The sequence below is a fragment of the Mytilus californianus genome, unplaced genomic scaffold, assembly GCF_021869535.1.
Source record: "Mytilus californianus isolate M0D057914Y unplaced genomic scaffold, xbMytCali1.0.p SCAF_14, whole genome shotgun sequence".
Classification (NCBI taxonomy): Eukaryota; Metazoa; Mollusca; class Bivalvia; order Mytilida; family Mytilidae; genus Mytilus; species Mytilus californianus.
In genome coordinates, this window is record NW_026262626.1 from 35,097,832 (window position 1) to 35,122,503 (window position 24,672).

General features: G+C 33.2%; 2 protein-coding genes across 2 annotated transcripts; both read right to left on the reverse strand.

Moving 5' to 3' along the window:
* Positions 1–331: 331 nt before the first annotated feature.
* Positions 332–2,240, reverse strand: LOC127724675 (uncharacterized). Its single transcript, XM_052231720.1, has one exon. The coding sequence runs from the start codon at positions 2,238–2,240 to the stop codon at positions 507–509; it is 1,734 nt and encodes a 577-aa protein (XP_052087680.1). The 3' UTR covers positions 332–506.
* A 6,349-nt stretch (positions 2,241–8,589) lies between these two features.
* LOC127724957 (mitochondrial pyruvate carrier 1-like) lies at positions 8,590–22,992 on the reverse strand. The gene is made up of 5 exons (XM_052231959.1): positions 22,960–22,992; positions 20,182–20,197; positions 18,733–18,813; positions 14,901–15,033; positions 8,590–12,051 (listed from the first exon to the last, which is right to left on the reverse strand). Exons 1-5 carry the CDS (start codon positions 22,990–22,992, stop codon positions 11,844–11,846), a joined length of 471 nt encoding a protein of 156 aa, XP_052087919.1. The 3' UTR covers positions 8,590–11,843.
* Between the last annotated feature and the right edge of the window lie 1,680 nt (positions 22,993–24,672).

The window sequence follows — 24,672 nt, forward strand, 5'->3', positions numbered from 1 at the left end:
CACAACAAGGACTTATTTAATTTAAACATTTCTTTTTCTGTCAAAACGAGAGTTTCTTTCTTACACTGAATGTTTTCATTTTTTTTTAACGTCAAATTCATTCTAATATTGCCAAAATTAACGATTCTTGAACAAACTAAATAATATAATTGTAACAGTATATTTTTATTGAATAACGTAAATTACACTTTTGAATAACGTAGATTTCAATAATAGGAAAAGTTGAAAAATGTCTGTTCACCTAAAATAGTTAAAGCAAAGTGAATCATATCGACAAAATTTGTAAGTGCAACTATGATTAAATGAATAATATACTGGATATAATCGTTTTTAATCTTGTAACGTAAATTACAGATTAATGACAATGAGGAATCCACTTATTTCTTGTCCATACACCATAATCTGTTTTTGTTTGAACACAAAAATAAACAACAAACGTCAGATATAACTTATATACATGTATTATTACGTATGATTATGACATATATATATATGTTTTGCCTGTTCTAACTGTTCGGTAACGTAGCTTTCACCAATCGCGAAGCTAGTTCAATATCTTCCTGACAAATGGCATAACTTCTTCCACTTCTACCTACTTTTACTGGTTCGTGTATTTCGCACAAAATGTCATCACGTTTTACCCATAGTTCATCTTCATTACTCGGCCATACATAAAGAGAATGACCTGTGTTCTTTCCTTGGCTTGGACGCATAAATGTTACTAAATATTCATTGTCATTTTCATCTACCTCAATTACCTTGCCGACATGCCATTTCTTTTCATACTGAACTGCCGCATACTGACCAGATTTGACATTCAGTCTTCTATTTTCTTCATTATTGCGTTCCTCCTCGTCATTCTCCGTCTCATTTATCTCACCTACTCGCTCCGACTCATCAACATATTCAACCACTCCAACAGTTTCATTCTCATGTTCAATCTGCTCATCAACCGGTATGTCAACAGGAACATTTCTAATCTGGGATTTCATAACGTTCGCAACAGTCATGTCATGAAAGTTACCTTGAAGGCAATCGTTACAATAGCAGGATGTGATACAAGTCTTTATCTCACCCGTGGCAACACCAACAACACTGTGGATTTGCATTGTTCCTTGCACTGGTTTCAAAGTCTTATTTATCTCGGTAAGTTCCAGTCTTGATTTTACACAGTCTGTTGATTCTACAAAAACATAAGTTGCACTTGTGTGATGGACCTGTACATGCTCATAGTACTCGCGGGCGTCCTGGACAACTATTTTACCCTGTTTTATAGCCTGGTCTGCTATACGCTTGGACGTCCCTCCTATTCTGTCACATGGACCCTTACCGTGGCCTGTTTCAAAGTAGTTCCAGGTTGCATCCACGCCGAATAAGTTCTGATGGTCAGACACTAAGTAAAATGCGGTTTTGTTGCGATACTGTGAGCTAGGACTGTCAGTCCAATAATGTATTTTCTTGAGATCATTGATATTTTGTTTTATCTTAGGAATTAACTTTTGTAAGATTGTGTATACAGTTCCTATATTTTGACCAAGGTCATCAGATACAAAAACATAATTAGTGTGTGCCATCTTGTCGTCGCCATCTTTGTAATACACAACCACTGGGTGTAATGTAACCGAGCTGGAATTCCAGTATGCGCTTTGTACCTCATCTGCTGAACAGCTTGAAAAATTTTCTGCAAAGTCCATCTGTACTATTGCGTTTCCAGCAGGTAGATTTTCTTTAAGGTTGGTAAGAGCTTTATATTGAATACGTACTCTGGATACATGCTGCTGAAACTCGCAGACTTGAACCAGAACAGCTGATACAAATTCCGCATTAGAAAGTTCAATTTGTACTATCTTTGTTCTCTTCTTTCCATCAGCCATGTCGACTTTTTTCCATTGCTCATACATAATTTTGTCATCTTTAATTTCCGAAATTATGTCCTGGGGATTTATATCATTTAATTTCCGTATAAACTCGTCAGGGTTCAGTGTAATGTTAGCGCCAGCTGTTTTCATATTCTTTAGTGCGAGGGCCATATTTTGATGTTTTTGACAAAGACATTTGTTTCTGGATATATACTTCGTCAAACTTATGTGTACTGGTCGTAAACAACAGAACGTTGCAAAAGAAATTTTCCGGGATGTTTCTGCTTTAAACTTCAAGTGAAGGAACATCAAGTTATCATTAAGGACCCGTTTTTGAATGTGTCCGAGTTTCGTCTTCTTCTTGTCATTTTTGCCAGGCATAACACGACTATTATCATCTCTTTCTAAAAAATTCACAACAGATATACGAAGTGACTCTCTTCAGACCACATTTTTTCTTATCTCAGGAAACTTGTTAATTTGTTGAGAAGATCCTCTGAAGTTCTGTCTTCTGATTCCTGTCTTTATGCCCAATACTTTCTTCATTTTGTACATCTTAATCCCTGTACCAGATACTATTTGCGCTACTAAAATCTTTCCCTTTAATCCGCTAGAATTCCATGCATTTCCAATTTCTTCTGTAAATACATTGGCAAGTAGTAGTTTGTCTTGAAAAGGTTTGGGAATTTTACTTGGTGTCAACCCTTTTTCTCTCAATTCGCCCATAGTTCTTTTTCTTGGTGTTAAGCAAGTATTGTTTGAAGTACTAGGACTATTAACCATCTGACATCTCTTTGCTGTTATATTTTGAATAGTCTCCGTTTTCTTTACCAGACGTTCATATCTCTTAGATATTTTCTGAAATCTACGGTTAGCGTTTTCCTTTTCTGTTGTCAAAGTTTTGACCTCCCGTCTCAGTTTAGCTGTGGCACGACTTACTCTCGTTCTAGTACGCTTTTTTAAATCTATATTAGGCAATTTTACAATAAAGGTTGGTGTTACTGATGATCGTTGAACGTCTGAAGATGAAGATACTTCCATATCTTGTGTTGAATAGCCTGTAACATCTGTTGAGGAAGTTGCTTCCATATCTTGTTGTTGTCTATCGTTTTCCGAATGTAAATTTCTATCATTTTCCAGTGACTTTTGTACTTTTTTCAGTGTTCTGTGTTTTTTAACCCATTTTCTTACTTTTTTCCGTCTTTCGTCTGCTTTTTTCTTTGTTTGGGTTTCAATTGACACGTGATATCCTTTCACTCTTGCCCTTTCCTTTGCTAGGTAATTCTCCCCTTCACGCAGTTTTTTCCTCTCTCTATAAGCTCTTTGGATTTCTGCTTTTGTTTTGGCCATTTCAGGAAATATATCTGAAATATAAAAGACAAAGATATCAAAACCTGACTATTCATACACATTTTAAACTATATATGTAAAATAATTACAGAAATAAAAAAAAAAAAAAAAGTTTACAGACGACGGACGACGACGAATGCAAGCAACATATTGACTGCTCATTGTCGGCCGAGATGAGAAAACAGACTGCTAACCAGGATAACAGCTATTGCAAGTCAGTCACAGGAAAATAAGAATGTTGAATGACGTTTACACTTGAGCTAAATATTCATAGTTATTGATTTTTAAACAAATTATGCTATATCTATGTAAAACAAATAGTGTTACTTACCAAAATGATGGCATTGTTATGATAAAATGGATCTAATAGGATGGTGTAATCAATCTGATGGTTTGACTTTGAATTTTCCTGCCAAGAAACTTTAATGTCATGTGTCAGAGGAAGTAAAACATAGTTATTAATATCCAGTCCGTGTCCGAACATTTACAGAAACCGGAATTATTATACGAGGAGTTCTGAAAGGCACCGTGTAAAAAAATGCCATAACGTAGCTTTCGCAACGTAGACTACATAATACAGGATATCAAGTTAAAAAAAAATCTCCGATACTTGTTCGGGTTGCAATAGCTTTTAACTAAAATGATACATCAGCACTAATATCTCAAAGTTAATCTTTCAAATCTAAACAGTAAGATACTGTTGCAATTACGATCTCGTAGCTTACCATCTTAAAACGACGCATTTACATCAACTGGAATTAACCCATCAAACATCAAATGAGTTGAGAAAACTTCCAAAAAAAGATACGTACAATGAGGACAACCATTGAAACTACATTTTAAGAATCTGCACTTTGTCCTAATGTATATTCCCAACCGGTTTTTCGTTATCATAAGGTAACAATAACGTAGATTACCACTATTCATGCGACATATTATAAATTGAAAAAAATAAAAAAATTCTTGAAGCGACACACTTAGGATTTTGCAAACATATTTTTTCAGTATTATACCTCACACAAATAGACTTTTTCATTATATTTTCACGACATAGCATTATTATTCAAACGATCAACGGCATGTTCCCGTAAAAGCGACATTCGAGATACGTGATATTACGAAGACTTGGCGTGACAATTTTTTTTTAAACAAAGTAGTAGTGAAAGTTTTTCATGATTTTTATTTTGCAAATACATTCATCTATCAAATGATAACACTAAAGACACAGTATTAATCATTGTTTGGCTGTCAACGAACCGCGACAGCCATTTTCAAGTGCTTTAGTTTTCGAGATATTAACCCACTTTGTTCTATATTTAGCTGTCAGATGTGACCAGTATGGTTTATCAACTTGAAAGAAAATCATAAACTTCATAAAAACCATCATATAGATGAAGGAGACAAATTTTGGATTCAATCCATTGAGTGTTTAAAAGGAGAAGGTTTTTAAAGAAAAGTTTACAGGCAATAGACAGACAAAGGAAAATTAGACATAAAGCTCACATGACATTGCAGTTTGGTCCAGGTGAGCCAATAAACAGGAAATAAGTAACTCTTAAACCTGAATATATTTACCCTTAAATTAACAAGAGGCACACCTGTTGAAAATTTCCCCTGTTTGCTAATTAAGACTTCTACATGCACTTTATATACAACTTTTGTGTTGCTGAAAATTTTGGCAATTTACAAGTTTATCCTTACTATTTTTTTAAGATAACAACCAGAACTGCAATAAAACAATAAGACTCGACATTTCAGGGGCAATAACTCAAAAACAGGTTGTCAATTTTTCACTTGTAGACAGATCTTGTCATACTGATCATTTTTGCAGTTTATACTTTAACCTAGCTCCTATAGTTTTCAAAATAACAGCCCAAAAAGGATAAAATTGGAAAGGGTCAACAAATTTTCCAGGTTAATAGATCTTGTTATGCTGATCATTTTTGCAGTTTATACTTTTATAACCTAGTTCCTATAGTTTTTGAAACAATGACAAGGAAATGCCTTAAAACACTTGAAATCAACATATCAGGGGCAATAAATCCAAAACTGGTAAACAAATTTTTTTTAAATTTCAGAGTAAATAGAACGTGTTTTTCTGATCATTTTCACCATGTCAGTTTTTCTATAATTGCTACATATTTAGAGATATTATCCAAAGTTGTTGTTTGACCCCTGTGCTATTTTTAAACATGGTAGCCATGTTGATTCATCAACATGGACAAAAATCACAAACTTTATAGTTAACTTCCTAGAAACGAATCAGACAATCCATTGAGCAGTTTCAGAGGAGAATTTTTTTTAAAGAAAAGTTTACAGACGACGGACAATAAGTGATGGCCAAAACTCACATGGCCCTTTGGATCAGATGATCTTACAAACAGCTGTGTATTGGAAAAGAAGAAAATAAATCAACTTAAGTCAATGGTCTTTAATTTTGTCAAAATAACTTGACAACAACACAAACCATTATAATGAAACATAGTCTTTGTTCATGCCATCACATAATGCAGTCTGCATATAAAACAGAAAAAATGTTTTCTAAATATAAAATAATCACTACGCTATAACATCAGATTTGAGCACTCAATATTGGTGAAGTAATAAATAAATAAATGTGGATAGTGTCCACATGTGGACACAGATGATGCCCCCGCTTGCATATCATATAGTTATAAAGGGACATAACTGAAGAACAGTAAAAGTGACACTACCCAAATTTGAACTTGATCTGAGTTTTGTGTGCAAGTCTCATAACATTTGGTTGAGGCTAACTTAAGTAGAGAACAGAAACTAAAAATTCAGCAATTTTTCTATCTATAAAGGGGCATAACTCAATAATGGTTGAAGTGACACTACCCAAATTCAACTTGATCTGTGTTTTATCAGTGGAAGTCAAAATTAAACATTGCATTGTATATAGCATTGATTGTAGTTGATTCAACTATAATCATGGACAAAGGAAGATAACTCCAATTTTAAAAATAACTTGATATTTAGAAGAAAATAAAAATTTTGCAATTTTTTCCATTTATAAAGGGGCATAACTCTAGAACCATTAAAGTGACGCCACCAAAATTCAAACTTGATCTGTGTTTTGTGGTAATAAGCATTGTGTATAAGTTTCATAACATTTGGTTGAGGCAAACTTAAGTTAGAGAACGGAAACTAAAACTTTTGCAATTTTTCCATTTATAAAGGGGCATAACTTTAGAACGGTTAAAGTGACGCCACCAAAATTCAAACTTTATCTGTGTTTTGTGGTAATAAGCCTTGTGTATAAGTTTCATAACATTTGGTTGAGGCAAACTTAAGTTAGAGAACGGAAACTAAAAAATTTGCAATTTTTCCATTTATAAAGGGGCATAACTCTAGAACGGTTAAAGTGACGCCTCCAAAATTGAAACTTGATCTGTGTTTTGTGGTAACAAGCATTGTGTATAAGTTTCATAATATTTGGTTGAAGCAAACTCAAGTTAGAGAACGGAAACCAATTTTGGGACGTACAGACGGACAAGGGTAAAACTTAATGCCCCCACCGCTACGGCGGGGGCATAAAAACTAGAGGCTCTAAAGAGCCTGTGTCGCTCACCTTGGTCTATGTGCATATTAAACAAAGGACACAGATGGATTCATGACAAAATTGTGTTTTGGTGATGGTGATGTGTTTGTAGATCTTACTTTACTGAACATTCTTGCTGCTTACAATTATCTCTATCTATAATGAACTTGGCCCAGTAGTTACAGTGGAAAATATTTTGTAAAAATTGTAAAAAATTGTAAAAAATTGACTATAAAGGGCAATAACTCCTTAAGAGGTCAATTGACAATTTTGGTCATGTTGACTTATTTGCAGAAATTACTTTGCTGTACATTATTGCTGTTTACAGTTTATCTCTATCTATAATAATATTCAAGAAAATAACCAAAAGCTGCAAAATTTTCTTAAAATTACCAATTCAGGGGCAGCAACCCAACAACGTGTTGCCTGATTGGTCTGAAAATTTCAGGGCAGATAGATCTTGACCTAATGAACAATTTTATCCTGTCAGATTTGCTCTAAATGCTTTGGTTTCAGAGATATGAGCCAAAAACTGCATTTTACCCTATGTACTATTTTTTAGCCATGTCGGCCATCTTGGTTCGCGGGCGGGGTCATCGGACACATTTTTTAAACTTAATACGCTAATGATGATTGTGGACAAGTTTGGTTAAATTTGTCTGAGTAATTTCAGAGAAGATTTTTGTAAAAGATTACAAAAATTTACGAAAAATGGTTAAAAATTGACTATAAAGGGCAATAACTCCTCAAGGGGTCAACTCACCATTTTGGTCAAGTTGACTTATTTGTAGATCTTACTTTGCTGAACATTATTGCTGTTTACAGTTTATCTCTATCTATAAAAATATTCAAGATAATAACCAAAAACGGCAAAATTTCCTTAAAATTACCAATTCAGGGGCAGCAACCCAATAACGGGTTGTCCGATTCATCCGAAAATTTCAGGGCAGATAGATCTTGACCTGATAAACAATTTTACCCCCATGTCAGATTTGCTCTAAATGCTTTGGTTTCAGAGATATAAGCCAAAATCTACATTTTACCCCTATGTTCTATTTTTAACCATCTTGGTTGGTTGGCAGGGTCACCAGACACATTTTTTTAACTAGATACCCCAATGATGATTGTGGCCAAGTTTGGTTTAATTTGGCCAAGTAGTTTCAGAGGAGAAGATTTTTGTAAAAGTTAACGACGACGGACGCCAACAACAGACGCCAAGTGATGAGAAAAGCTCACTTGGCCCTTTGGGCCAGGTGAGCTAAAAAGTCAACAAAGTAACAAAAGATTCACCCTGATCATCTGTCATACACTATACACAGTAGTATGACCTTTGATTTTCTTTTTTAAGAATTAATTTTACCTTTCAATAATAAATAAAACCTTTTAACATGTATATTCAGACAAATAACATATTGATACGATACAAATATATCTACTTTTATTTTTTGAGAGGAATCAACTTTCTAGTTTAAAAAAGAGAACAATCAGCTATTCATATATAATATGTTATGATAATTACATTTTTTTAAATTGATGTTCCTATTTAAACAACATTCAAGAAAACGAATGTTCCAATAGAAATTTTGTTAACATAAGGGAAAATATTATGTACTGTATTGAGGGTATATGAATGACAGTATGCTAAGTGTCACAAAATCTTGGAAATGTTTTGTGAATAAAAATTAGGCCTACAGAAATTTTTCTTGATATATACCCTTACAATATAAAGAATTGGGTAAATTGCACTAAACCAATCAATTAAGTGTAAAAAAACAAACTTCTGATAGCATCTTTTGGAGTTTATCAAAACAACGAGTATAATATTAATAATTTAATATATTGTCATGACATTTTATACCTTAAAACAAAAAATTTAAAGTGTATTTTGTCTGTATCAACATCTGTAGTAAATAAAAAATACAAATCCTAACACATATGGCACAAAATACACAACAAAACAAAAGAAAAGCTATAACAACAGAGTCTTGATTGTTCATCACCTATGTGTAGTCTTTTGAATTGATTATATCCCCTTAATAAACAAAGTCAAACTTGTCGTCACCTAATAGCTAAGCTAAAGCTGCTTTAATTTGTCTTTTAAAAACCTAAATAAATAAAACTATATACCAATCATCACATCAATATCTTCATGCATGACCAAAAAAAGTGCGGAAAACTGATTATTTGAGGGAATTTTCTAAGTTCAAGGACCATAACTCTGCACAAAATCATCAGACCGGAACAAAATTCGAACTTAATCTGTAACTAGTCATGATAAAACAATACACAAAATATCAAATTAATATCTTCAAGCACGAAGAAAAAAAGTGTGGAAAACTGATTTGCCGGACTGACGGATGGACAGATGGACAGGGTGCAAACCTAAAGTCCCCTTCGACTTCGTCGGAAGGGGACTAATAAAAAAAAGTTACAGGTATTTCAAATACCCGGGTCCTATTTTTTGGAAAAATAATAGCCCTGCCTGAATCTACATTGTTGGTTATACTAGGACACATGACTACAGGACACATATATGAACCCAAACAAGGTAATAAGGAGTGAAATAACTAGGCCTCTGTGACCTACTTTCAAGGGTAAATATTTTCACATTCATACAAGGTTCACAGAGTAGCAGCTTGAAAAGTTGCAGTGATTCCAATCAGGAAAACTATACCAATACTTAGTATTAAATATATGGGTGTTTAGTTACGTACATTTTAGATAGTACCACTATTTTTTTGCAAGTGCAACACCAATGATAGTACAGATTGTAGTTCACATAGTCTAAAACTGTTGGAGTACCTTTACATCTTTTGTATGTATCCAACACAATTTATTTTTTCATCATGGTGGAGGACAAAATTTATCATACTATTGTTTTTTTAATTTCTGTTTTCAGAAGCTTACATGTCTACTTCTATATACATCTTTACTATGTGCTAAGTTATTATCATATAGAGATGTAGTCTGAGATTGCTCTGATGTTGGCAAAAATGGAAGGTTGAGAGTAATAAGCTTTTGTTTGTACTACATGGGGTAGTCAGTAAATAAAATGTAAATATGTCAAGGAGAAATTAGTAAGGAAAGGAATGATGTATCATTGATCTGACTAACAATAGATCTTTTACAATTTCAAGACAGAAACTTGCATCTCCAAGTCTGGGTCTGTTATATGGATTAGAGTTCTCGAAAAAAAAAAAAAAATTCCCTGGTGGTCCGTGAAGACAATCGGCTGGTCATCACTATCATTTTTATTGTAAAATACCAAAATTGTGTCGGTCCTTTGCAAAATTTTGGTGGTCCGATGTTTTGGTGGTCAAAATCTTCGGACCACCACTTTTCGAGGACTCTGTATGGATTATATATAGACTTTTATATTAGACGTCCAACAGCCCTAAAACAGACTGATTGTTGCCACAGCAATCTCTCTGGCTAATATACATAGAATAATGGCAATTTTGTTTTTGATACTGACTTTATCAGTAAGAATATCAAGCGAACCAGCTTATTCTTTTTATCAGCAATTTGTCTTAACTTTATGTTTTTTTTGGTTGAGAATATGAAGTAAAATGAAATAGTGAGAAAAACTACTTTTACCCATACGAAACGTTGGGATAGTTGTTGGGTTGCATGAATGGAGTCGCATGAATTTCATTGATATTTTGACACGGATGGACTTAAGCATGTGATGTTGCTGCACTGATACATGACGTCATTGCCTAATATTTTTTTAGTATCAAGTCCTGTCCATGATCTTAAAAATATTAGGCAGTAAGATCAAAGGGAAAATGTACAAATTGCCGATCAAGATTAATATATATTCATTTTCATGTACATAATAATTCAATGCAGAAAATACCATGTATACCATGGATTAATTCTAGTCTGTGAATTAGGAATTTTCCATGGATGTTGTTGGTATAGATGAACCAAAAAGTTAAGTCAGCAAAAACAAATTTTATACAAAATCTACACCCAGTGTCATAAAGAGTAGGACAAATATTAATATGACAGGTCAAATACAATATTTATTCCTGATAAAGGTTTAAAAAGTGCCTACTCTCATATATTTATATCAGGAAGAGCCCTAAGAGGCAATATGCAATTAAACATGTGGGTGTTCCTACCAGAGCCTTATGGCACTATGAAATAGCTATTGATTAATTTTGTGCTAAAACTTTGGCCAATTTGGAAACACAGTTTATATTTCAAACCTACGGTGCTATATGAAAATACAGAGAAGAACACTGAATATGATGGCAACTCTCTCATCTAATGTGTTCATGGCAAGTAAAAGATTTTAAATATTTTTGGTACCATAAGTTTTGGAATATAATACAATGTTTTTGAATAATTTCAGTCATGGAGCACATTGCTGTACGATTTTAAAAATTCTGTCAGCATAGATATTTTATATTTCACTCTTATATAGCCCTTTCCAGAAACTCCTTTCCAGAATCATTTAATTTATTCTTAAATTAAAATTTGAAGCAGGTTATTATACTGCAATACAGCTTAAAGAAGATTCAACAATTAGGTTTTTTTTAATCCCTGTTAATTTAAAGATAATATTTGGTTTATATTAATATAGAAATGATTAATCATTGTTAATGGTGCTTTGCCTTCCTACATATTTGTAATTATGTGTAATCAAAGTCAATTATAAAGCGGGAAACGTTTACAAATTAAAGAAACACATTATTTTCTATTTACTTTTCACCATTGCTAATCACTGCACTAAACCAGTATTTATACCAGTAGACTTCCCAAGAAGAAAAAAAAAAATTATTCCACCATTGTTATATTAAAATCTGATTCAGGCTTTCGGAAGTGAGTTTCATGAAAGTCCTATATTTTAACCACAAAAACTAGTGTAACATCTTCAACCATTATATCATATTATACATAGTAATTAAAAATTCTGTTTGAACTTTCACACTTTTTTCATTAAAACCGTACAATAACCTTCAAACTTATTGATCTGCGTATTTAGAGGGAATGCCTTTATTTAAAAATCAGCCTTAAAACAATCAGACAAATTCGTTAAAATTTATAAACTTTTGTCAAAAGCTTTATAATGTAGGCTTTATATGTGGCTCTGGTTCTTTAGGAAGAGAATATTTCTTGTCAAATTCCTGCACTTCTTTTTCAGCCTGACTGGGTGTTAGGTGATCTAATGGTATTGGATGAATTTCTGGGTATCTCTCAGGATGGTGATGAATTTCCTCTTCTACAACTTCAATATGATGTTTTTTCCTCTCTGATACTGGTGTAAAATAACTGAAGCATATTAAAAATGTTTTTATGAAAATGAATTCCTGAAGATACATATATAGTGCTTTCCTGTTGCATAATGATTTTTTTTGCGAGACTAAAATTTACTACAAGAAGAAAATTATGATGTTTATGGTCAAGAGTGCACACGCTGAAATGTCTCACCTGATTTATTTGTGATCCAATTTATGTTGAAAGTCTCTAATAAACTATGAAGGTTTAACTACAAGTATCACATACACTTAACATTATAAATGATCCATGAAAATCAAGGTCAGATGAACCATGCCAGACAGACATGTACACCTTACAATCATTCCATACACCAAATATACTTGATCTATTTATTACTAAAAGTATCTGATAAACAGGCAAAACCATAAAAACTTAACATTCACCAATGAACCATGAAAATAAGGTCAAGGACATATGAATCCTGCCAGACTGACATGTACCCCTTACAATCATTCCATACACCACATATAGTTGACTTATTGCTTATAGTATCTGAGAAATGGACCTAATCACATAACTTTAACCTTGATCACTGATCCATGAAATAAGGGCTAGGTCAGGTGAACCTTGTCTGGGGGACATGTAGACTTTGTAAGGAACCCATAAGTTAGAAATTCACATGACAAAAAAACTACAATTTTTTTTTCAAGCAGTCGCTGAACCATGAAAATGAGGTCATGGAAAATGGACATATGACAGACGGAAACTTCCTAACATAATGTATCTGCATACAAGGTATGAAGCATCCAGGTCTTTTACCTTCTGAAATATAAAGCTTTATACAAGTAGTTTACAATGCCACAGCAGGATAATAATCCCTGTTTCACATACTGAGGACCACCTCGGTGGTCTCATGGTAGCGTGTTCGCCTCAAGTAGGGGAGGTCGTGTGTTCAAAACCACGGCTGGGTCAAACCATTGATAATACAATTTAAAGACTTTAAAATTGGTATTTGCTGCTTCTCCGCTAAGCAAGCAGCATTAAGGGGAAGAGCAAAGACTGGTCAGCTCAGAGTCAGAACAATGTGTCCGGGTATGGTGATGAGTCTTCCTGCGGACTGTAACCTTGTGAACTAGCACATTAAAAATTCAGCTTAGCGTGTTGGTCTAGTACAAAGCAGGGTTAATATTCATATTACATTAACAAGTTCTAGTCCTGAATATGCATATCTATTTGCCGCTGGATGTTAAGCAGCCATCCATCATCATCATCATCGTCACATACTATGACTTTTGTCGCAGGGGAGAAAATTGGCGACATTGGCAAAGCCCAGCAGACCCCTGATACAGGATAAGTGATGCTATCCAAGTTGAGAAATAGACAGTAGGAAAAATCTTTTATGACAGTAACAAATATTTTTACACACATATCTGTAACTTTCATTATTCCTAATAGGATGGGCACACCAATGGAAATTATATGAAACCTCTAAGTGTCTCCATGGAAGTAATATTTAAAAGGAATAACAACGTCGTCACTTCAAAGGTTTCATCTGCGTCAAAGCCTATCTTTCGATAACTCGTTAATTGGTTTAATATCTGGCATGGAAGTTGATTCTCTGCATGTGATCGATCAAATCACTGACACTTTTCGGTCATTTTCGTGTTCACGGAAAACTACGAACAGACAAGTTTTTGTCGTATATAGGTGCGAAGTAACCAGAATAGTCCATTCGTTACATTCCGTTGATGTACGCTGCCAAATAAAGTCATTCGTTCAATTTTTATTTTAGTCCAATTTTCCTATTTCTGGTTAGTTCGATCTTAATAGTACCGACAGCTATCACATATGAAATTGGAGAACAAGACTGGGTCATTTTCAATTTTAATATTTACAGACAGTTAAAAAGCCATTTCCATAAGTTAAGAAGATGATTGTACAAAAAATACGTTTGGACCCACTTTTATTAAATACGAATAATCTAAGTCTTTCGTGTATTAGTCAATTAAAATATTCACAATTCTAAACGGTTCTATCCTTTAATTTATAGTTCTTGAAACATAAACTAATTCGTGTAAAAATGAATTTGCCGTAAGACAGATAGCGTCAAGCTCATTTTGTCGGTTTGTTTTAATTTTTGCTGTAGCTTGTTATATTAATACAAGTATTCCACAATAAACACTTCTTAAAAAAATATATATTTTAGCTGTCCAGTTTCCATAATGTAATCAATGACATTTATGACATATACATAAATTTAGAATACTTCTCGATAAACTTTGCACATTTCAACAGTAAAAAAATCTATGTCTAGATTTGTCTACATTATTTTGTTAAACATCATGTGAAACCTGATCGATTCATCGGTATTTAACTGTTTTACTCGGGATCCGCTTTTAACCGGAAAATACTTTTAGAACAGTTTAAAACAAACGGTAAAAAGCAAAAATATGCTAAATTAAATACAATTTTCCATGCTAAACTGTTGTAGGTTGAACAATTCTCGTCCATTTTTCATTTTTTTTACATCATACGACTTCTTTCTGAAGGTAGAGGTTTTATATGATACAGCGCCACCTTCTTATTAATAAACCTCGGATTTCACACAGGTGCTTTATAATTACCGGACTCGATAAAATCATGTGACTGATAAGAAATTCCAGATGCCATTTAACAACCGCGGTATCACAGATAGTAACCAAAGGGGTCTTGCCGCTGAGACTATAATTGGATAAAATCATATGACTTTAGTACAGAGCTCTGCAGGCTGTTAATACATGCTAATTAGTCGTTGTTATTCCTTTTAAATATTACTTCCATGGTGTCTCTAAGTGTCCTTTTTCCTAAAATACCCAGATAAACACCAGAATACCTTAATATAAATGCACACATTGACTTACTGATAATGGATAACTCTTCCACCTTGTATCATTTGAGCAGAAAAGTTGGTTACATGACAGGCAAACAGTAACATGTTACGAGGCTGTACTCTGATAGCAAATCTCATGAATAATGATGAATAAATTGCAAGTGCTGCAAAATAATATACATAAGTATTATAATCATCACGTATACTCTAAAAATCTCCAAACATACCTATAGTTAATCTTTGATCCAATTATTTGAGTTCTGTGACACTAGCATAGACTGTAGAAATGCAGGATATTTATATTTTTAGCTCATATCAAAGACTAAACATTTGTCCTCAATCATTAAAGTAGACATGGCATGAGAAGAATCTCAATTCTTCTGTTTTGTAAAAATCCTTGTCCTATGACAAGTATATATGATGGGAGATACATGCCTCTCTCTAAAAAAAGAGCTTTGGATCGTTTAACAAAGTTAAAATTATTAATGAGTGTGGTCATTACAATATGAAAGTCATAGAACTTCCATGATTATAACATTGGTTATAACAGGTTGGAACTTTATTACCAAACAACTGAGTAAAAGTTTTCACTTAACTTTATTAAAATGTGGGATAGTTTCATACAAAATTTTGTATACATTTTAAGAAAAAAATCCCATATGAAACTGTAGAAAAAAATAATTCAGCATAATTTAAAGTTATTTTCGTTTTTAAAGAATCAAGGGTTCTGCAATGATGACTTAATGACCATCTGGCTTCTCTATTCAGGTACATTTTGGTTTACAGCTTTTATGTAATCTTTCATCTTCCCTAGCCAAGGGTTACGATCCTGTGTTCCAAGAATTTTCCATTTTTAAAAGGATTAACCTTCAAAGCCTTAACTATGGAAAGCCAAAGATACCATCTTCGCTAGCCAAGGGTTACGATCCAGTCCCATCCTCTCCACCCTTTGCAGATTAAGCCAACATTTGTGATTACAATGCTGTGCCATCTACCAGTAGACAAAAGTCATGCCCATTCAGACTACTTCATTCTTGATCAATGGTAGCACTTGAACACTCTTCAGTAGGGAGGTGTAAAAACGGTTGTGTCCAGTGTTTACAAATTTCATGTAGCAAGGAACCGAAAATAAACATTGACATTCCAACATTTGCGCGAGAAACATACCCAGAAACTTCAATTAGTTGATTAAGAACTTTAAGATTGTCACTAAATATCGTCCTATGTTATGGGAGTAAAGATTTATTGCACAATCTGCACGTGACAATTGTTTATTTACATTTTCTACATTTACATGTGACCATCGTAAAGGCTCTTTTTGATTGAATGCAGCCAGTTACAACTGCGACCATTTGAAATCATTTTATCGTAGATCCGAAATTCTATCTTTATCGACCAAGGGTGGACAGGAGGGGACTGGATCGTAACTCTTGGCTAGCAAAGATGGTATCTTTGGCTTTCCATAGTTAAGGCTTTGAAGGTTAATCCTTTTAAAAATGGAAATTCTTGGAACACAGCAAGAAAAGAATGTTTGATTCTTATATGATTGTTATATTGATATTTCAGTGAAATTCGAGAATAAAAAAAATATCTACAAACTCTACAAAACCCTCCTGGCCATATTGGTAGATATATAATCGAAATATAATTACCAAGTAAAATATACACAAATTAAGGATCATTAGTGTCTCTTGGCAATCGATTTGTGCAGTAGTTTCAGAGGTGAATAGTTTGTTTATGTGACTAATTTGTATATCTTGCCTGGATGTTCATTTTTGCTGTTTACATTGTCTGCCTTTCTATAATTACTTTCAAGTTAAGACACAAAACACTAATTACAATAAAAATTTCTAAAAGTAGTCATTTGATGGTTTCAGTCATATTGGTATTTGAGTAAGTCTTGTATTGCTGATCATTTTACAATATGGGGTTCTATCTATCTATTGTAGATTTAAAGCTCAAAGGAAAATGCTAAAATTGGTAAAAAATTGTCTTTTCTGAGCAATTGCTTGTATAAGGACCAAATTGAACATTTGGTAGATCTTTTATTGCTAAGTATCTTGACTTTCGATTTAATTTTTAAGATGATATGCCAAAGTGCTTAAATTGGTCAAAAGTTGTCACTTCAGGGCAATAACTCTTATAAGGAATCAGTTAATGGTTTCAGTTATATTGGTATTTTTGTAGATCTGTATTGCTTATCATTTTTGCTGTTTATAGTTTCTGTCTATCTATCATAGTTTTCAATATAATAGACAAACATGCTAAAAGTAGTAAAAAAAATTCTCATAAAAGGGCAAGAACTCCAATGAGCCATCTGATAATATTTTTTAGAAATGGAAAGTAGCCATGGCAGCTATTTTAGTTGGTTGGCTGGACCCAAAATTTTCAAAGTTTTACACCAAATCAAATATCTCTATTGTCATTGACATAAGTTAAATAGTTGTGACAAATCATTGATAATAAATTGCTTCACCGAGCGCAGCTGGATACGACCGCAGAGGTCCAACCCTGAACAGTTGGGGCAAAAATGGACACAATATTCGCGCTTGATACAGGTCTGAATTTGGATTGTAATTAAATATTTGACACATTATAGGTTTCTGACACAGAATAACTGTAGTCAAAGAACTTAGAATTGGTTATATGATTTGAATTTATCTTCAATTTTTTGCTTTTGTGCAATACACTTTGCTGTTGCCAATTGACACCCCCCCCAAAAGAAAAAAAATTTACCCCCCCCTTTTTTTTGCTTTTGTGTAATACACTATGCTGTTGCGAATTGACCCCCCCCCCAAAAAAAAATAAAAAAATTTTGTTCCCCCCCCCCCCCCCCCCCCCTTTTTTTGCCAAAAAAAAAATATTTGAAAAATTTTCTTTTTAATTTCTAAAATCTGAAATGGGAAAAAAATTGTCCCCCCCCCCTCACAATTTTTTACCCTCCCCCCCCCCCCCTTTTTCCAAAAAAAAAAAATTCTTTCCCTCAAGATATGGTCATAATCTCAATTCAAATTTCCAATGGAGTTTGCAACCATAATTACCCATTTAAATACATCATAAAAGTCTTAAAATAGAAAATGACATACATAATCATGGCTAAAATTTATGTTCCTTAATCAGCATTTTTAAATAGTAACTTCTAAAAATAAATTGACAGCTTATCACCTCAAGACAATACAACATTTCTTTATAAATAATTTAAAAGCAGTGTAAGGAAGGTAGTCCAAACATAACATTGTACTTTTTTTTAATTGTCCATTAACCAGGAAACCCTTGTTTTTTCCCCTAATTCCTAAACGGTTTGAGCCATAACCCCCCAAAGCCAATCCTAACCATCCCTTTGTGGTATAATTTCAGAGAGATCCATACACCGTTCCACAAGTTATTGTCTGGAAACTAGAAAAATGCTTATTTGGGCCCCTTATTGGCCCCTAATTCCTAAACTGTTAGGACTATAACCCTCAAAATCGATCCCCAACTATCCTTTTGTGGTTACAAACCTTGTGTTTAAATTTCATAGATTTCTATTTACATTTACTAAAGTTATTGTCCGGAAACCAAATGTCTTCTGACGACGCTGACGACGTGATACCAATATACAACCGCAAAATTGTTTGCAGTCGTATAAAAACACAAAACAATACCATATACCCTAAAGATCATTCAGGCCAGGTTTGGTTGAAATTGTTTCAGAGGAGATGATTTTTTTTTCAAAAGTTAACGACTTTTGATGTAAGAACACCTAGCAAGAAAAAGCTAAAATGTCGTAAGTGAGCCAGATTAGCTTAGAAGTTTTCTGTAATACATAAAAAATGTAGTAAATAGATTTCATACCCGAATATTTTATACATGGCTTTACATACCTGCAGTCATTTTACCACTGATCATCTCAGGGTCTTTCTTTAAGTCTGCTAATGCTGCCAAAGGAAGTCCCCAATTTGCAACTATTGACAGAAGAAAAATAACCAATTTAACACAAACACATACATTTGTACATGTGATTCTTTTGGAAAGTTACTGATACCTGGTACACCAGTTATACTTTTGATTTTCATATTGATAAAAACAATCGAATTTCATTTTAATGGACAAGATAGTTAATACACCATTAAACTCCTCATGACTTCTAATTCATAATGAATAGATGTTTGATGTTTTTTTTTATTATAAAGTCCAAGGCTATAGTATAAAATCATATTTTCAAATATGACAAATACAAAAGTTCTACATTTATCTTGTTCAGAGAATACACTACTAAATGGTAAAATGATCTTATCTTACAATAAATTGCTTCGCCGAGCGCAGCTGGATACGACCGCAGAGGTCCAACCTTGAACAGTTGGGGCAAAAATGGACACAATATTCACGCTTGATACAGGTCTGAATTTGGTTATAAACCTTGTGTTTAAATTTCATAGATTTCAATTTACATATACTAAAGTTATTGTCCGGAAACCAAATGTGTCCGACGACGCTGACAACGACGACGACAACAACGTGATACCAATATACAACCGCAAAATTTTTTGCGGTCATATAAAAATGGGATATATTTAGTTTCACTATTAAAATGAACATAAAAAATGTCAAATGTTGAGTAAAAAACTTTTGTTATTAGGCCAAAACCCCAGCAGAAAATTTAACAATTGATGACACCGCCGTTGCTCACCTTCCACCACGTTTGTCATGAAATTCTTATGAACTCTATTACAAAACTTATAGTTAAAAAAATTGCATTTTACAATACTTGTAAATGAAAAGAGTAAATAGTAAAGACATTTTTAAAGAAAAGGCAATGTTTCTATTCAAATGCAGCAGAAGAGGGATATGTTTTTTGCCCTTTAAAAAGCAAATATATACAGACAGTTATAACAAGTCGTTCTTTAAACATGCAACCTTTTCTTTTCATTTTTCATGATTTTTTTTAATCATTCAAAAAGCATAAAGCATAACTTCCAGTTTCACATTCCTTGTTAATCTCAAAAACTTCAGCTTTTGGTTGAAAATATAAAGCCTTAACAGTTAACTCATGTAGAGATCACACATTATAAAGTTCTTGTAAAAAACAGTTAATTCTGAAGAAGAAATTTCTATATACATAATATACATTGTATGTTGAAGATCATTTGTATACAACCAATGTATAATCCATATAGGGACTCATTACTATTTCTCCTAGTTGTGTATTTTAAACTGTATTTTTCTAACTATCTTAAAGTTAAGTTTTTACATGTATAGATTATTGAATAAATTCAGTTGAATACATGTTTTATCATAAATACAAATGTGTTTATCATTAAATATTTACTTACCAGGACCCCAGAAATGCTGAAAAAAACAAAACACATATACCTATAACTAGTACTATAATCAGGGTGCATAGTGCACACTATATAAAAACAAGCTCAGTGTCAAATCTTACAAGTTACCACTAAGAAGAGTTTGCAAGTGATTTTTTTTTTCTAAATGTTTACTTTAAGTGAAAAAAATCATAAAGTTACTAGGCCAAAAGATTCGAGCATTTTTCGTGAAAAAATAAAAAATGATGCAATTGAATTTATAGTGTAAAATATGAAAGTAATAAGTGTACAGGATCTTTTTTACTACTGCTCTGTTGCAAAGTTCTATCCAATCACATACCAGCTAAAAAAAATCTCAGAAATATATTTTCTTTAGATGAAAATTCAATTCATCAAATTGAAATGTGTAAAAAATATCAACATCTTTTTTCACAAACCAGAAATATTTACTTGCCACAGAAATTATACAGCTGATCTTTTTTTTTCAATACCCTATAGCTATCAGTAAGTATTTATTTGACAGAAAAAGATGAATGCAAAAATTGGGTTAATAATTGAAATCTAGAAAAAAAAAATTCACATATAAAGATCTATAAATTTTGGAAAACACTAGCTATTAAAGGGAAATCAGCAAAAAAAAATTGAAGCTTTGTCATGTTAGTGTCTTAAATCCTAACATTGTACAAACATTACATCATATTTTGTAATAAATAAAGACTACATTGTTAGTAATATTTTTGTTGTATATATACATGATAAATGTAGTAAAAACAATAACCACAATACAATGTTAAATACAAATGTATATACATGTATGTACTTTGTCAAAATAGGTAGAAATATGTTCCTTAGTCAGCTCCTACTTAGTAGACCCTTAATCATTGTTAATTATGACTTATATTGAAAAATGACAATTCTATGTTCAATGTTAAGCAAAAAAATCTAACAACATAAACAAATAGCATTAGATTAACAATAAAATATGTCTATAATTTGGCACGGTTGTATTTTAAAAAAAAAGTTTACATAATTATATAAGGAATTAGGGGGAGAATTGAGCACTCAGACACATTTAACCCCGACTGTCTGCCTGTCCCAAGTTAGAAGCTTATAATTCTGTAATTTTCCTTGGTTGAGGGTTCAACCCTAACAAACATGTTTAACCAGACACATTTTTATATGCCTGTTCAAAGTCAAGAGCCTGTAACTCAGTGTTTGTCATTGGTCACTGTCTGCCTTATTTGTTTTCATTTATTGATTCAGCATAAATCAGGCTATCGGTTTTCTCATTTGATTTGTTTCACAATTGTGTCATGCCAGGGCTTTTTATAGCTTTAATACTACACAGTATGGGTTTTGCTCATTGTTGAAGGTTGTATGATGACCTATAGTTCCTTCCAAATTGTTCAATATGAAATAACTTTCAATATTTCATGATCATTGACCATGTATTTCTTAATGAATAATTCTTCTCTAATAAAATAAATAAATAAATACTTACTGTACTGTAACCATGGTAACCATGAAGATTTCAAAGAACAACATGAAAAGAGAAAATTAAAAATAGTATAAGTTTTATATTGCAAGGTTTTTATTTTCATATTACCGGTACAATGTACTACTCCTTACACTTGTACTTCAAATAATCTTAGTGAGAGCCCTAGGCCTGCTATTTTTGCCACAAATTATTCACCAACAAATCTAATTAGAATTTTGCCTCTTGCTTGGTTCATTCCCAATATTGTTTCTCTTGAAAGCCTGTTTGCTATTTCTTTATCCGCTATTGTTGCAATACAGCTAACTGTATAATTTACAGATATATGCTAGAAAATACCTCAGATCTGACAAAGCAGCCCTTGATTTACAAAGGCATGTTTGGATCGGTAGCACTCAAAATAGGAATAAATGGATGTGTATTTATTACTATCATTCTAGTATTTAGTAATTTACAAGCACACATTAACAATCACTGAGAGCCCTCCCAACCCCTTTACCTTTTATTTTGATAGGAAAAAACAATTTAGAGCCTGCCTTAGGAATCAAGGAAGTCTAATAGAAGGTGCAGCTACAGTGCTATACCTGCAGTCATGCTCCTGTAACCCTTTATGCAAAATCAATTGAATCATGCATATTGAGGAAAAAATTCGAGGGATTAAACCCGGTTTGAAACAATATTTCTAACTTAAATTCCTCCTCAGAAGTGCTTTAAAATTCATGTCACTGCGACGCTCATCTTGATTTATGTGCATTTTCAAAAATGGCCACTGTCCAACATTAAAGATTAGAATACAGACTAACCAGTGCAGTTGGAAATGTTTTAAGGCCTTGCATCCACTAGATATATAAAAGTTAAATGCATTTTATGTTTCAAAAAGATAAAATCTTTTTTGGATTTTGTTGGGCATTTTTTTCCATTCCTGCAGAAGACAACAATGGAAGACAAGAAGGTTTAAAAATAAACTAAGTTTGTGTTAAATCTTTGAGATGCTCCCTCTCAGGTAACAACTGTATTGTATTGTATTGATTGTCCTTGATTGACATGGACAATAGATATCTACACATCAATAGGTTAGTTAAAGGGTGTAACTGAGTGGACAGTATCAAATGTAATTCAGGTGTTTGTTTATTTTTACACCAACATGACCAACAGCAGGAACGAAAAAAAAAATGCTCATCAAAATCCAAACAAGATTTTATCTTTCTGAAACACAAAATGCATTTAATCTTTATATATATATCTAGTGGATGCCAGGCCTTAAAACTTTTCCAATTGCACAGGTTAGACTGTACTCGTAGTAGTTTTTGAGTTGTAACTACAGCCATTTTCGTCCATTGGTTATGATGAACCTTAATTCAAATACGCTGCCTTATTTCATACATATCTATTTAAAAAGCTTGCACAGATCACGTTTTATCTAATTATTAAAATCCTTGATTATAATTTGTGTAGGTTTCATGTTTCTTGTCACTGTATAACTTTTGGATGGAATTCATTGTTTGTCATATTTTTTGTTTTTAATATCATGATAACTACGTAGTGATGGAGTACTACACTCCCATCCTGTAGACCAAGCAACCATCCTGAATAAACAGTTTCAATCTGCATTCTCTTCAAAGGAAATATATAGTCCAGATGAATTCAAATCTCGTTGTAATATGCCAGGTCAATACCCTTCTGCTGAAGATCTAATCATCACAGAAAATGGAGTACTGAAACTTCTATCAAAAATAAATCCAAATAAAGCATCAGGACCAGACAATCTAAAACCAAGAATACTCAAAGAACTTGCAATCGAGATAGCCCCAATTCTAACTATCATCTTTACAACATCACTAAAAACTGGGAAAGTACCATCTGACTGGAAGAACGCCAACGTAAGCCCAGTCTTCAAGAAAGGAGAGAGATACAAGGCAGAGAATTATCGACCAATATCTCTGACATGCATCTGCTGTAAACTCATGGAACACATAATAACTAGTCATATTATGAAACATGCAGATCTCCACAACATTCTATATCCATTACAGCACGGATTTCGTAGCAAAAGATCATGCGAAACCCAGTTGATTGAATTTGTGGATGACATCACTAACAACATGAGCGCAGGAAAGCAAACAGATGTACTCATTATGGACTTTTCGAAAGCCTTTGATAAGGTCAGTCACAGTCTCCTGATACATAAACTAGAACACTATGGTATACAAGGAAATGTCAACAAGTGGATCGCTAGCTTTCTGTCTAATCGAACCCAAGCAGTAGTCGTGGATGGAGAAAGCTCATCTCATATTGATGTAGAGTCAGGAGTACCCCAAGGCTCAGTACTTGGGCCCTCACTATTCCTGTTCTACATTAACGACATGCCCGATGGAATTAAATCTACAGTCCGACTATTTGCAGATGATACAATAGCTTACCTTACGGTATCATCAGACAAAGATTCGCATGACTTACAACTAGATCTGGACAAACTTGGAATATGGGAATCAAAATGGAAAATGTCATTCCACCCTGACAAATGCAATGTACTCACCATCAGCAGGAAAAACAACACAATTGCAACTTCATACAGCCTACATGGTCATATTCTTGAGTCAGTCAGCAGTGCAAAATACCTAGGCTGCACATTTACATCCGAACTCAGATGGAATGATCACGTAAATAACATATGTAATAAGGCAAATCGAACAATTGGTTTCCTTAAAAGAAATTTAAATATAGGATCAACTACAGTGAAGGAGAATGCCTACAAAACATTGGTACGTCCAATTGTAGAATATGCCAGTCCAGTATGGGATCCATATCTTAAGATAGAGACTGACAGACTTGAGATGGTACAAAGAAGAGGAGCTCGCTACGTATCTAACAAACATCATAACCACTCCAGCGTTAACATGATGCTACAACATCTCAAATGGACATCCCTGGAACAAAGAAGGAAAGAAGCGAGACTCACAATGCTCTACAAAATAGAAAACAACAAAGTGGCCATGTCAAAGGAAGGT

What these genes read in the sequence shown, in the direction of transcription:
- LOC127724957 (XM_052231959.1), bottom strand. Translation starts at nt 22,992, where the DNA reads ATGGCTGTAGTTACAACTCAAAAACTACTACGA. An exon ending in CAGTGGTAAAATGACTGCAG is followed by an intron (nt 15,034 to 18,732) that starts GTATGTAAAGCC and finishes ATTATTTTGCAG; the next exon opens with CACTTGCAATTTATTCATCA. An exon ending in GGAAGAGTTATCCATTATCA is followed by an intron (nt 12,052 to 14,900) that starts GTAAGTCAATGT and finishes AATATGCTTCAG; the next exon opens with TTATTTTACACCAGTATCAG.
- LOC127724675 (XM_052231720.1), bottom strand. Translation starts at nt 2,240, where the DNA reads ATGCCTGGCAAAAATGACAAGAAGAAGACGAAACTCGGACACATTCAA.